The sequence below is a fragment of the Macaca fascicularis genome, chromosome Y, assembly GCF_037993035.2.
Source record: "Macaca fascicularis isolate 582-1 chromosome Y, T2T-MFA8v1.1".
In the NCBI taxonomy this organism is placed as follows: Eukaryota; Metazoa; Chordata; class Mammalia; order Primates; family Cercopithecidae; genus Macaca; species Macaca fascicularis.
In genome coordinates this window covers 5,062,501-5,078,343 of record NC_132903.1, presented here as the reverse complement: position 1 = coordinate 5,078,343, position 15,843 = coordinate 5,062,501, and the positions used below count along the sequence as shown (strand labels likewise).

The following is a 15,843-nucleotide window of genomic DNA, read 5'->3' as shown; positions in this document are numbered from 1 at the left end:
CACTAACAGTGTAAAAGCATTTCTATTTCTCCACGTTTTCTCTAGCATCATTGTTTCCTGAGTTTTTAATGATCACTATTCTAAGTGGCATGAGATGGTATCTAATTGTGGTTTTGATTTGCATTTCTCTAATGACCCGTGATGATGGGCTTTCTTTCATATGTTTGTTGGCTGCATAAATGTCTTCTTTTGAGAAGGGTCTGTTCATATCCTTGACCCACTTTTTGATGGGTTGTTTGTTTTTTCCTTGTAAATTTGTTTAAGTTCTTTGTAGATTCTAGATATTAGCCCTCTGTCAAATGAATAGCCTGCAAAAATTTTCTCACATTCTGTAGGCTGCCTGGTCACTCTGATAATAGCTTTTTTTTTGCTGTGCAGAAACTCTTTAGTTTAATTAGATCCCGTATGTCAATTTTGCCTTTTGTTGCCATTGCTTTTGGTGTTTTAGTCATGAAGTCTTTGCCCATGCCTAAGTCTTTGCCAATGCCTATGTCCTGAATCATATTGCCTAGGTTTTCTTCTAGAGTTTTTATGGTTTTAGGTCTTATGTTTTAGTCTTTAATCCATCTTAAATTAGTTTTTGTATAAGGTGTAAGAAAGGGGTCCAGTTTCAGTTCTCAGCATATGGCTAGCCAGTTTTCCCAACATCATTTATTAAATAGTCACAGTAGCCAGACTGCCTCTCTAGATTTCTCCTGTCTGGGCTGGGCATCTCTGAAAGAATTGCAGCAGCCCCAGTATGGACTTAAAGATAAAACTCTGTATCCCTTGGACACAGCACTTTCAGGAAGGATCAGCTTTGGGCACAGCTTCAGCAGATTTAACCATTCCTGCCTCCTGGCTCTGAAGAGAGCAGCGGATCTCCCAGCACAGCGTTCAAACTCTGTTAAGGGACAGACTGCCTCCTTAAGTAGGTCCCTGACCCCTGTGTCTCCTGACTGGGAGATACCTCCCAACAGGGGTTGAAAGATACCTCATACAGCAGAGCTCTGGCTGGCATGTGGCAGGTGCCCAAGAAGCTTCCAGAGGAAGGAAGAGGCAGCAATCTTTGCTGTTGTGCAGCCTCCGCTGGTGATATCCAGGGAAACAGGATCTGGAGTGGACCTCCAGCTAACTCGAGCAGACCTGCCGCAGAGGGGTCTCACTGTTAGAAGGAAAATTATCAAACAGAAAGGAATAGCATCAACATCAACAAAAAGGAAGTCCACACAGAAACTCCATCTGAAGGCCACCAACGGCAAAGAACAAATCCACAAAGATGAGGAAAAATGAGTGCATAAGTCAGAAAATTCCAAAAACCACCAGGCACGGTAGCTCACACCTATAATCCCAGCACTTTGGGAGGCCAAGACGGGTGGGTCACGAGGTCAGGAGATCGAGACCATCCTGGCTAACATGGTGAAACTAAAAATACAAAAAAGTTAGCCTGGCATGGTGGTAGGCACCTGTAGTCCCAGCTACTCAGGAGGCTGAGGCAAGACAATGGTGTGAACCTGGGAGACAGAGTTTGCAGTGAGCCGAGATCGAGCCTCTGCACCCCAACCTGGGTAACATTGCAAGATACTGTCTCAAAAAAAAAAAAAAGAAAGAAAAAAATTACAAAACTAGAATGCCTCTTCTCCTGCAAAGGATCACAAATCCTCGCCAGCAAGGGAACAAAATTGGGTGGAGAAGGATTGTGACAAATTGACAGAAGTAGGCTTCAGAGGATGGGAAATAACAAACTCCTCTGAGCTAAAGGAATATATTTTAACTCAATGAGAGAAAGTTAAGAACCTTGAAAAAAGGTTAGACGAATTACTAACTAGAATAACCAGTTTAGAACACATAAATGACCTGATGCAGCTGAAAAAGCACAAGAACTTCATGAAGCATACACAAGTATCAATAGTCAAATCAATCAAGCATAAGAAATGATATCAGAGATTGAAGATCAATTTAATGAAGCAAAGCATGAAGACAAGATTGGAGAAAAAAGAATAAAAATAAACAAACAAATCCTCCACGAACTATGGAACTATGTGAAAAGACCAAATCTATGAGTGATTAGTGCACCTGAAAGTGATGGGGAGAATGGAACCAGTTGTAAAACACTCTTTAGGATATTATCCAGGAGAACTTTCCAAACTTAGCAAGACAGGCCAATATTCAAATTTAGGAAATACAAAGGACGTCACAAAAATATTCCTCAAGAAGAGCAACCCCAAGATACATAATCATCAGATTAACCAGGGTTAAAATGAGTGAAAAATGTTGAGGGCAAAAGAGAAGCCCGATAAGACTAACAGTGATCTCTCTGTGTTTCTGCAAGAGATCACTACAAGCAAGAAGAGAGTGGGAGCCAACATTCAACATTCTTAAAGAATAGACTTGTTAGCCCAGAATTTCATATCCAGTCAAACTAAGCTTCATAAGTGAAGGAGAAATAAAGTCCTTTACAGACAAGGAAATGCTGAGAGATTTTGTCACCACCAGGCCTGTCTTACAGGAGTTCCTGAAGGAATCACTAAACATGGAAAGGAACAACCAGTACCAGCCACTGCAAAAACATACCAAATTGTAAAGGCCATCAATACTATGAAGAAACTGCATGAACTAACGGGAAAAATAACCAGCTAGCATTAGAATGACATAATCAAACTCACACATAATAACAGTAACCTTATATGTAAATCAGCTAACTGCCCCAAGTAAAGGACACAGACTGGCAAATTGGATAAACAGTCAAGAGCCATCTGGTGTACTGTATTCAGGAGACCCATCTCATATGCAAAGACACACATAGCCTCAAAATAAAGGATGGAGGAGTATTTACCAAGCAAATGGAAAGCAAAGAAAAAAACGGCAGGGATTGCAATCTTAGTCTCTGACAAAACAGACTTCAAACTAACAAAGATCAAAAGAGACAAAGAAGGCCACACAATGGTACCACGTAATGGTAAAGGGAACAATTCAACAAGAAGATCTAACTATCCTAAATATATATGCACCCAATACAGGAGCACCTAGATTCATAAAGTAAGTTCTTAGAGACCTACAAAGAGACTTAGACTTGCACACATTAATAATGGGAGACTTTAACACTCCCCTGTCAATATTAAACAAGTCAATGAGACAGAAAATTAACAAGGATATTCTGGACTTGAACTCAGTTCTGGACCAAGCGGGCCTAATAGACATCTACAGAACTCTCCACCCCAAATCAACAGAATATACATTCTTCTCAGCACCACATCACAATTATTCTAAAATTGTCCACATAATTGGAAGTAAAACACTCTTCAGCCAATGCAAAAGAATGGAAATCATAACAAACAATCTCTCAGACCAGAGTGCAATCAAATTAGAACTCAGGATTACAAAACGCACTCAAAACCACATGACTACATGGAAACTGAACAACCTGTTACCGAATGACTACTGGATACATAACCAAATGAAGGCAGAAATAAAGATATTCTTTGAAACCAATGAGAACAATGACACAACATACCAGAATCTCTGGGACACAGCTGAAGCAGTGTGTAGAGATAAATTTATAGCAGTAAATGCTCACAGAAGAAAGTGGGAGAAAGGAGTATTTCAATCTAGGAAAATGTACATTTTGGATTTGGTAAAAAATAAATAAATAAATAATAAAAATAATAGAACAGTGATAATGGTTAGTTAACAAATTAAACCAACGAAACAGAATCTATCTGCCTGTCTATGTATCTATCATTACATGTCATGTTCAAAAAATTGATACATTAAAAAAACCTATATAATCCAGAGGACTGCTGAAATATCTTAATTTTATTACTGTTCTAACACAAACGTTTAACTTCCTCTTTTAAAAATGACATTATTACCTCTGATATCAGCCTAAAAATAGAAAGTTGCCTTGTAACATATAAGCATAGGTAATCAAATGAGAAGTGAAAGAGATCAGGATTTGAGAACAAAATGAACCAATTCTAGATATGTTGCTGTTAACATGTCTCCAAAAGTCTCTTTCACATAGGAAAACTTATTTTGTGATTAAAATTATCAAGAACAATGCTTTATGTTTAGAAGTGGGTGCTTGGGTGCTGGTAATACAGATTAAGAAGTAACAATAATCTAAATGGTTAGGTGAATTTTGCAATACAATTGTGACTGTTCTTTGGTATGTGTTTTTTGTTTGTTTGTTTGTTTGAGACAGGGTCTCAGTCTGTTGCCCAGATTATGCAATAACATAATCATAGCTCACTGCAATCCGGAACTTCTGGCCTCAAGCAATCCTCCTGCCTCAGCTTCCCTAGGGCTGATACTACAGTCATTAGCTACTGTGTCCTCACCTGTTCTTTCTCTTGGAGCAGGAATTGACAAACTTTTTCTATAAAGGGCCAGATAATAGATATTCTCAGCCACAAGGGCCATATAATGTCACAATTACTCAATTCTGTTGTTGTAACACAAAATCAGTCAGGGACAATATGTAAAGAAACCATTGTAGTTGTATTCAAACAAAGCTTTATTTATGAAATAAAAGGCAATTCAGTTTGCTTGCAAGTCACGGTTTGCAAACCCACACCTTAAAAGACAAACCTGGACTGCCTTGCAAATAAACGTATCTAACAGGGTAACTCTTTCAGTCAAAGAATAATGTAACCTAGAGTCCCTTTTCAGTGTGAACTTTTACAAAGGGAAAACTTTGACAATCATCGATTGGAGTCATGACAATTTGTATGTATTCCTAACAAATAACGTGAGAATGGGGAGGATGAACAGGATTGTATTAGACCTGCCTCCATAAGTGACTAGGCTTAAAAATGCTGAAACAGCCATCAGTGTTTTCAAGGTTCAGCCTACTTCAACACAACAGTCAGATACTTACTGCAGATTAAAACAGATGCAGAAAACACACAGGGATGTAAAAACAATCAAAGCCACTAAAATGGAACATCAAGTCTTGAGTTATTTAACCGTTGGGCTGAAGCAACTCAACAAACTCCTCACATTAAATGGCATCTGTTTTCACCACATTTCAAGTTTCAATTAACTTTTCCTGCCAGAAGCGATTACAATTTGAACACCTGAGTCCCATTTTAATAAACAGGATTTGGTTCAGAACACCTCACAGTTACCTCAGAGAATGGTAGTTACAGAAACCTGCTCTTGAATTTGGAATTTACAGGGAGAAAGGTTTCAAATGACTTTCACTTGTATCTTCCTTCTCAGTGATCGTGTGTAAAAATATGAGCCCAGAGTCATTGATATTTAGGCATAATAAATTTATAAAACAAACATCTTGTTCCTCAAGATTCTATAAACAAGTCAGGAAGAGTGGCTTATGCCTATAATCCCAACACTTTGGGAGGCCAAGGTAAGCAGATCACTTAAGGCCAGGAGTTTGAGACCAGCTTGACCAACACAGCAAAATCTTGCCTCCACTAAGAATACAACAATCAGCTGAGCATCGTGGTGCATGCCTGTAATTCCAGCTACTTGGGCGGCCAAGGCACTAGAATCACATGAACTCAGGAGGCAGAAGGTGCAGTGAGTGGAGATCACAAAATAATGGCCATTGCACTCCAGCCTGGATGACACACACAAAAAAGATTCTATAAATATATTTTTTCATGCATATGGATGTATAGCTTATGTATGGAATAGAATATAAAATAAAAGCTAAGAGCACAATAGTCACTCCAGTAGGGAGTTTGCTCTAATTGTGTTGACCAGGATTACCAATGTGGGCAAAAATTCAGAATCAATAGTTGATTCAGATACCTCACAGAGCTGTGACCCACAAGCCTATAACACATAATACAAATACCATTGTGTTACTTTTGTACAGCTTGATAAGCTCTGTACTATGCATTGACATTGATTATCTATTTTAATAAACACCGTACATGACCAATAGGATAAATCCCTCATTTGGAAATGAGGTTGAAGACATAGGTTAATGGATTTAACTGAATTCATAGAGTGAGTTGATTTTGCAGTTAGGATTAGACTTAAGTTCCCCTCATTCACATCTGAGATCTTTTATGCAGAGAAAATAAGCCCCAAAAAGCCTGGAATTTTTGTGTGATTTGTTTATAGCCATATCTCTACCAAACTGCAGGGGATGATGTAGGTATTCAAAAAGTTCATGTTGAATAAATGAATGAATAGATCTTTTTAAAATGGTTAAAGTGGGCGCACAGAAAAAGTAAAAGCAGAACACATAAAAAAAACATGAGATGGTCTCACTCTCCTTGTCTTTGCAGCAAATCATCAGTTTTGTTTCTTTCTGCCGCATCTTTTCTATGTCTCAAGGGGCTCACTATCACCTCTGGTGATTGGCCAAGTGCAATAGACCAGGAACAACAATCAATCAGTGAGAGGGGTCAGAAGACAGAAGTTTTAGACCCAGATTTTCTACCTGGAGGGTTGGCTATGGACAAGCCATTCCCTTAAGGAGTCTCGACTTCCCAGTCCTTTCTGGCTTCCACACATAACTCTTTGGGACTTACTGTCTGCTCTGATTAACTACAGAAGTATGGGAAAGGTCATGTAAGATTATGAAGATATTTTACATACAATACATATTGATGAAGTCATTATTGTACTAATTCTGCAGTCATTTTCTCAGAATAAGATTGAGAGTGAAACACAGGCCATGGGATTACAATAACATTATTTGCTGTAGTGGATGAAGACCAGACCAATGTCTCTGGATCCTTGGAAGAGTTCCCTTTCACCCCCCAGTTCTGTTTAGAGATACTCCATGACATCATTTCATTCTGATGTTGGGGGCACTTCCTCTGGCCAAGACCCTGAACTAAACTTTCCTGACTGCCAAAGTGGACTCTTTCAACTCTTTCTTTGCTGGTCCCGAAAACTTTCAAATTCTCATAATTCTCAGGCCCACTGTCCTTGGAAACCTTGGAATCAGGCAGTCTGCCTGGCCTTATGTCAGGGCCTATGCCTCTTGTATTCCCTGGGGAAGAGAGTCCAGTAAAGCAGCTCTTCCCCTTTTTTGCATTATTGGTGATTTTAGACAGTTGTCTTCTAGGACAACATTATACAGTCTCCTAATAAGGATGATAGAGAGGTGAATTACTGGATACAAGGGTGGATGGATGAATGGAGAGATGGATGGATGGATAGATACATACATACATACATACATAGATATGTGTGGATAGATAGATAAACAGATAGATGGATGGATGGCTAGCTGGATGGATGGATGGATGGATGGATGGATGGATGGATGGATGGATAAAGAGATACTAATCTAACTGATAGGCAGGTGAAGTAAGATGTCTCTCTCCTGTATAGTTAAAAGCCCAGTATATGGGGAGGAGCCCCAAGGGAGAAAAATGAGATGAAAATATTTGAGAAACCCCATTAGCAGTAATATGAGTCTCTTCTCCCCAGTGGCATGTATATTTCAAAAGCATGCAGAAAATCTCTCAGATAGCTATGATGTAAGGTGGGAAGGTGGTGACAGTCTATACCTTTAGAATGCTTCTAGTCTTACCTCCATACATCATAAAATTTTTTGTCTTGTTAGTCAATAATGCACACAGTGTGTAGCCAGGTTTTGAGAAGGCTCCATTCTTTTTACAATAATTTACATACACACACACACACACACACACACACACACACCCCTGCAGTTAATGAACTCCCAAAGCTGCAGAAGAATAAGAGGGTCCATTCATACCCATAACCCCATGTAAGCACAGTCAGATTTGGGTCCAGTGTTTTAAGTACCACTGACATTCTCCTACCTCACAAAAGCTTTGGCACTGGTGTTTCTTCAGGTCCTCTGATTCCTTGCAGGGCTCCAGACACTAGAATAGAAGGACAATAAAAATAAATGAAGCATGGAAACAAAGAAACAAAGCCAAGGGGGAAAATGAATTCACCTGTGATTGTTGCTTTTCAATGCTCATTTATTCTGGTTAGTTTAGAAAACTGAACAAATCACCTGCTCTTTTTCACTTGGCATAAAATGAACGTGAGCAAAAGCGTCATTATGAAACAGAGAACAAAAACATACTTCAACACAATTAAAAAGCAAAAGTTACACCTCCTGGCACAAACTTATAGGGAAAGCAGTGATTCTTACCATCAGCCAGAGGAATTAGGGTAAGAAATACATATACATATACATATCCATCATATACATGGGGTTTTTTTTGTTTTTGTTTTTGTTTGTTTTTTTTTCGAGACGGAAGTCTTGCTCTGTCATGCAGGCTGGAGTGCAGTGACATAAACTCACCACACTGCCAGCTCCACCTCCGGGATTCACACCATTCTCCTGCCTCAGCCTCCTAAGCAGCTGGGACTACAGGCACCCACCACCACGCCCACCTAATATTTTGTAGTTTTAGTAGAGACAGGGTTTTACCGTGTTAGCCAGGATGGTCTTGATCTCTTGACCTCGTGATCTCCCTTCCTCAGCCTCCAAAAGTGCTGGATTACAGGTGTGAGACACCTCACCCGGTCAAGAAATGTTTTCTATTCAGTAAGAAATACTTTCCAAAGGTTGTTGTTTCAAAGGAACTTTTTCTCAGAATACTTAATATAACATTTCTTTTAAATACTCAGTATAGGGCTATTTTTTGTATACTCTTCTACCAGTGATTACGTGAAAATGCATTGTATTAAATGTATGTCTACATATATGTGCACATATGTATTGTTAAGTTGGGTCCTTATCTCAGTGAATCCAACAGCATTAGGATAAATCCAGTTTAATCGCTCCATTAAAATACATTGACTAAATCTATTAGATTCTGACATGAGAGTTTCATAACAGAAAATGAAGTTTACTTACACACATCTGTATATAACTTATTACTATATACATCCTAATTAACAAAGACACTAGCCAGACTCCATTGTTCAAGAATGACTATAATAATAAACAGTAAGATTGTTGAATAAATGAACTATATACACAAATAATATATAGCTACATATAGTATATATAATATATAGACACTTAATATATAAAGTATATATAACATGTGTGTACATATGTGATGTCTGTGTGTGCCTGATAGTAGCTATGCCTCATGGTTGAAAAAATAAAATGTTACATTCATTTGCATGGAGATTTGATTGTCAAAATTATATTTAATGTAAATTATAATTGTAAACATTAATAGTCATATGTAGTAAAATGTCAGTCATCTAAATATAGGCATGGCCCTAGCTCTCCTACATTCATGATTATTTTCATTATTATATATCTTCATTATTATAATAATAAATTTCATTATTATATTCATTGGTGATAAATTTTCCAATTACAGTAGAAATTCCCAGTTAAATTTCAGACATATATAATATAGAATTCAGGATATGTGGTGTACCAATACCACTTTTTCACCGTATTTTAGTCCTCCTCCTTATTTTAAAATACAGATATAGTTAGAAGATACACTGGAAGACTCTATGAAGAAACTTATTTTCAATACCCATTGCCAATTTTTAAAATCAAAGATATGTATGAAACTAACTGCCCCATGCCAACTGTCAACTCTGTATAACAATACTGCTCAAAGCATGACCAGTGTCTGATATTATGGGCACCTCTTGGAGTTTATTTCAAATGAAAACTCATGGGCCTTCTTCTCAATCTACAATCAGAATTTCTGGGATCAGGGTTCAGAAACCTCTCTTAACAAGTTCTACTGAAAATTCCGATGCTTACTAACCTTTAAAAAGAACTACCATCAAGTTTGATATTTGCATTTAGCATCGTCTTTATGGAATAAATGTTTGTTGGATATTTCCCAAGTGAAATAACAGAGACGTAATCTTGCAAGTAGCTGAATCTCTGCCCATGAACAATCCCCAGACCACTGTTGTTTGGAGTAATGTGTCTTTTTTACTTTACATAAGTTTCATTAATAGCATATATTTCTTATGACAATATTTTAGATTCTATAGTCAATAATGTTGCATATGAACAATTCATTTTTAATTATTTTAATTTTAAAATTTTTGAGCTCTTTAATAGTTTTTTCCAAGACGTACGTGAGCCTGTCCCAACTTACAGTGCTTACCTCTCCAAAGCATATTCAAAAACAATTTTTTTAACCAGTATAGCAATCCCAAACGAAAGCCAATTTTCTAGTAGCAATGAAACGTTGTTTAAAAACTTATCCAACTTACATATCTTATGAGTTCCTTAAAGAATTACTTTTGTTACTTACGGCTATATCGACTTTGCTCCAAAGCAAAAATATTTAGTGGTTATTTAATAAGTACGCTTAGACCGAATTCTTCCTCAAGACCATCTGAAGTGAACACATGGCACTCCTGCCATTGGCAAAGTAAGTCTTTATCATTTCACTCAAGGAACAAACATTTATTCCATAAAGAAACTGTTAAATGCTGTGTGGCTAACAATGTCTGAAAATAGGCATGTGATTTTTGTTTTCTCTCATTGCTAAAAATATAAATTATAAAAATATGCTGCTACATGTGTATACAGGTGCATTTTCACAACTATAGACATCAGAGCACAAAAAGTCTCAAGCCTTTGAAAACTCCATAATCCCACATAGCCAAGGTCTTGGCAGCTTGTGGAATAGTCAAATGCTGTATACAAAACAAATATCACTTACACAAATAGGCATATTTCTGGAATGCTAATCAAAGCAATGCATAACACACTTGTTTTGTTCTTAATCTAGAATATCTGGCTGCCAAGTATAGCATCGGTATATGTAATTCATTTAAAGCTCCAATTTGATTGCATGCCTGCTTCACTTCCAATAGCTAGTAATCAGCAGTATCTAAAGTCATTTCTCAAAATGTTATTAATGAGAGCCAACATTTTCTTTTAATAATCTTCCATGAAATCTCTCTGATAACACAATGTATATGCAATCATCTGAGTAAATATTTGCAGGCTAAGTGATGCAGGAGAAAACAACAATGACACATTTTCTCTCACACTTCATATGGAAGAAAAAACTTCCTATTTCTCCAGACAATTAAAAAGATACATAAAAGACAGCAGCCCTGCCAGAGATGTGAGAACCCAAAGGATTCTATCTTGAACAGGGGCTGGGTAAAATGGGTCCAAGACCTGCTGTGCTGCCTTAGCAGGAGGTTAGGCACAGGATGAGACAGGAGGTTGGCAGGACTGGTTTCACAACATACAGGTCACAAATACCCCACTGATGAAACAGGATGCAGTAAAGAAACCAGCCAAAACCTCCCAAAACCAAGATGGCAATGAAAGGAACTTCTGGTTGTCTGTGTGCTCACTATGCACTAATTATAATGTATTTCCATGCTAAAAGACACTCCCACCAACACCATGACAGTTTACAAATGCTATGACAAGGTCTAGAAACTAACTTATATGGTCTAAAACGGTAAGGAAACCTCAGTTCCAGAACTCCCCACCCCTTTTCCAGAAAACTGATAAATAATCCACCTCTTACTTAGCATATGATCTAGAAATAATCTAAGTTTACTCAGTCGAGCAGCCCATGCCATTGCTCTGCCTATGGCACAGCCACCCTTTTATTCCTTTACTTTCTTAATAAACTTGTTTTCACTTTTAATAAACTTGTTTCACAATGCAGCCTTGCTCTTCAATTCCTCCCTGCATGAAACCAAGAACCCATGTGGCCTCTCAGGTTGACCCTCAATTTTGAGTTCACCTTGTGACAACCCCACATCTCTCTTCCAGTAGACAATTACTTTAGAATTTATTCCATATCACACATATAGGTGCTATGACCATGTATTGCCTACAGCTATCCAAAAAGTTAGCAAAGGTTTTAGGCTTTCAAGTTTTATTATGATGGACTAAAATCATTACTTCTGAGGCTACTTCTTCAACTTCAATGAAGAAACACTTTAAATTTCAAAGAAAAACTTGTAGATTGAGAGAACTAATCATATATCATCATTTGGCAGGTAGATACTAAGTATGCTTTTACTTAGCCTAGAACCTTTACAGATTATTGACCACTTTTAGAACTGTTTATCTAATGTAATCTCAGCACAACACATCTATGAAAGTATGTAAAATAAAGCACTACTGGCCAGGTACAGTGGCTCACACCTGTAACTCTACCACTTTGGGAGGCTGAGGCAAGAGGATCACCTGAGCCAGGAGTTCAGGACCAGCCTTGGCAATATAGCAAGACCTTATCTCTACTAAAAATCAAAAACACTAGCTGGGCACGGTGTCATCCTCCCGAGTTGTTGGGACTACAAGTGAGTGCCACCACAACTGACCAATTTTTATATTTTCATTAAAGACAGGGTTTCTCCATGTTGGCCAGGCGGGTTTCAAACTCCTGACCTCAAGTAATCCACTTGTCTTGGCCTCCCAAAGTGCTGAGATTATACGTGTGAGTCACTGTATCCACCCATGGGGTGGCTGGTTCTTTATTACCTTTGTTACAGCTGCAACCCTTCTGGGCTACCTCTAGTGTTTGGACTAGTCAAATATAATCATTCATTAAAATCAAACATTCCAAAAAGTAATAGCATTCCAAAAAGTCTACTGTTACAAGCTATATTCTGTCTTCCAGTGTATCTTCTAACTATACCTGTATTTTAAAATAAGGAGGAGGACTAAAATAGGGTGAAAAAGTAGTATTGGTACACCATATATCCTGAATTCTACACTATATATGTCTGTGTTTTGTGTTTTGCTTTTTCTCTAAACACAAAAACAAAAAGCAAAAAGAAAGTAGATGGCAGGCTGGAGGAGGGACACTTTCACACTTTGGCCAGGTTCTCAAGAATGGCAGAGTTAGGCAGAAATGCACTAGAATGTCATGGAAAACATGAACAAGAGCAGACATCAGCTTGATACCCACTGAAAACAGGGGAGCCAGCATGGAGGAAAAGTGGCTGCATTCCTGCACACAGCATGAAACACATCCCTGAAAATGACTTCCGAGGCAGCTCTCTGGGCAACACTGTCTTGTTCCACACACAAAAAAAGGTCTCAGGTGAACACATCTGGACATTGTTTGGGGAGTGGGAGACTGGCTTATGCTTGTTGGTGCATTCCCCATTCCTCTGCCTTCTCCTGACTAGGCATCAGACGGAAGTCCGAATGACCCTTGCACATATTTCTACTTCATGAGTTATTAATACTAACCTTTACTTGCATCATGAACTTTAACAACATGCCCAAGGTCATCCAGCTTGCCAGACTGGGACTAAAACCCACCTCATTCATTTCATCCTGGCTCTATTCTCTACCTCCTTCTCTCCTACAGATAGTTCTTATGACCAAGAAATATGGCCAGGGATGGTGGCTTATGCCTGTCATCCCAGTCCTCAAAAAGGCCAAGGTCGGAGGATTGCTTGAGGCCAGCGGTTCAAGACCAGTCTGGGCAACACAGTGAAACCCTGTCTATAACTTAAAAAAATTTTTTTTCAAGAGAGATATATACAGACTTTAACCCAAAACTATGCTATAATCTTTAGAACACAAAGTCGGCTTCATGTTTCCTATGCATACATGCCCTAAAGAATGTATAGGGTATCCTGTAAGTAGCCTATCTTTGATATATATTTGTCACAATAAATAAAGCTTTATTGGCCCAGAAAGTGCTACAGGCCGAGGCAGTCCTCGAAGCAGAACAGCAAATAGGAGGACAAGAGAACCACAGCAGTGCAAACTAGAAGATATTTTGAAGTAATACACTACAGGATACAGGAGTATACAGAGCAGCCAAGTGAGAAATTATGAGGATATAGATGGATGGGTTAGTTTTCTAGAAATGCCACAACAAAGCCCCACGGACTGGGCCACTTAAACAACAGACATTTATTTTCCCACAGCCCTGGAAGCTGGAAGTTTGAGATCCAGGTGTGGGCAGGGTGGTTCTTCCTGAGGCCTCTCTCCTGGTTTGTAGACACCATCTTCTTCCTGTGTCTTCATCAGCTAGTCCCTCTCTGTGTGTCTGTGTCCTCATTTCCTCTTGTTATGAAGTGTTTTAGTCCACTTCAGGCTGCTATCACAGAATACATAGATGGAGTACCTTATAAACAACATTGATTCTCCCACAATCCTGGAGCCTGAAAGTCAAAAATCAAGGTGTGGGCAGGGCTGGTTTCTTCTGAGGCCCCTCTCCGGGACTTGTAGACTCTGTCTTCTCCCTGTGTCCTCACAGGGTCATCTATCTGTGCATGTCTATATCCTCATCTTATAAGGACACTAGTCCTATTGGATCAGGGCCCTCCCTAATGACTTCATTTTACCTTAATTACCCCTTTAAAGATCCTAACTCCAAATACAGTCACATTCTGAGCAACTGGGGGTTAGGACTTCAACATCTAAATTTGCAGGGAAGACAGAATATAGTCCGTAACCGAAGACTTTTTGGAATGTTGTTGCCTGTTTGATTTTAATGAAGGATTACATTTGACTACAAGTCCAAACACTAGAGGTAGCCAGGAAGCATTGTAGCCATAACAAAGGTAATAAAGAACTACCTTCCCCACGACCCCCATGTGGTCCTTGCCCCAGATGGTCCTGGACTGCTTAGATGGCAAGCACACTTGATCAAAATCCCAATTAGAACTGTTACTTCTAAGAGCTTAAAAACAACAGCATTGCATTTCAACTAGCCCTTCTGCCAGGGTGCATGTGCTACAATCACATACTGTAAGGGACAGACATCAAACAGGAGCACATCCTCTCCAGGAAGCTGCAGGAAAGAGGGTTTAAAACACTCAAATGAAATGGAGCAAGCTGCAGTGACCATTAAGGACACGCTGAGCGCAGAAAACTCTACAAAGATGAAAGAAGAAAGAGGAACTAAACCAACACTAGTCCTTGGTAAATTACATGAACCTCGTTTCTTGGTATCTTTTGATTATACTCAGGCCTGATGCCTCTGTGGTCCTGCATCAGGCTGATGCCCCTGAAGCCCAAGCTCTCACTCCCAGCTCTGCTCTTATTGCAGGACCAACAATTTTTGTTTTCTTCTGTAAATGACCAGATAGTGGAAATTTTAGGCAGGGAAGTCTTCGTGGGTGAGCAAACTGCAGCCACGCAGGGCCCCACATTTAGAAGGGGCCAAACCTTGGTTTAATGCTTTGCCATCACTGTCTTCACATTCTTAATTTTTCAAAGGGGACTTGCATTCTTATTTTGCACTGGGCTCTGGATATTATACCACAGATCCTGGTTTTCATCTTCACAGGCCATGCAGTTTGCTCTGAAATTATTTGACTCTGCTGGCATAGTGCAAAATAAGCCATAGACCAGACAAAAGTGAATAAGTATGGCTGTGCTCCAATAATATTTTATGTAGAAATGCTGTCACACATGACTGTGTTCCCCCCAAAATTGATATGTTGGACCCTGAGCACCCTGGTCTATGATACTATTTAGAAACAGATTATTTGCAGATATGATTGCTTAAAATGAGGTGTTTAGGTTGGGCTCTAACCAAATTACTGATCTCCTTATAACAAAGAAAAATTTGGACACGGAGAGAGATACCCATGGCGGGAAAACGATGTGAAGACATAGGAAAAATGTCTATAAGCCAAGAAGAGAACGCTGAAACACATCCTTCCCTCACAACTCTCTCACAGGGAACCAACCCCAGCGACACTTGAGTTTCACACTTCTGGTCTCCAGCATTGAATTGCAGGACAATAAATTTCTATTGTTTAAACAAAACTGTTTGCGATACTTTATTACAGCAGCCTGAGCAAACTGACAGACAGAAATTTAAACTTTGTATAAATGTCATGTGTCAAAAAATGTTCTGTTTCTTTGAATTTTTTCATCATTTAAAAATGCAAAAACTATTCTTAGCTCATGAGCCTTACAAAAATAGAGAGCAGAGCCCATTTGGGCTGCAGGCA

At 38.8% G+C, this 15,843-nt stretch overlaps 1 protein-coding gene across 13 annotated transcripts in view; it reads right to left on the bottom strand.

Moving 5' to 3' along the window:
- The window catches only part of LOC141409515 (thymosin beta-4-like), a 211,121-nt gene that overhangs the window by 70,703 nt on the left and 124,575 nt on the right, over nucleotides 1-15,843 (bottom strand). For 10 of the 13 annotated variants that reach the window (XR_012430472.1, XR_012430476.1, XR_012430471.1 and 7 more), the window contains one exon: nucleotides 7,752-7,814. Coding sequence is in view for 1 of the 13 variants with exons in the window: in XM_074030512.1 (XP_073886613.1) it covers nucleotides 7,753-7,814 (62 nt within the window). In the remaining 12 variants the exon portion in view is untranslated. Of the gene's footprint in view, nucleotides 1-973; nucleotides 1,126-7,751; nucleotides 7,815-15,843 lie in introns of those variants that run through there. The other 3 variants (XR_012430484.1, XR_012430487.1, XM_074030512.1) reach the window with 1 other exon arrangement.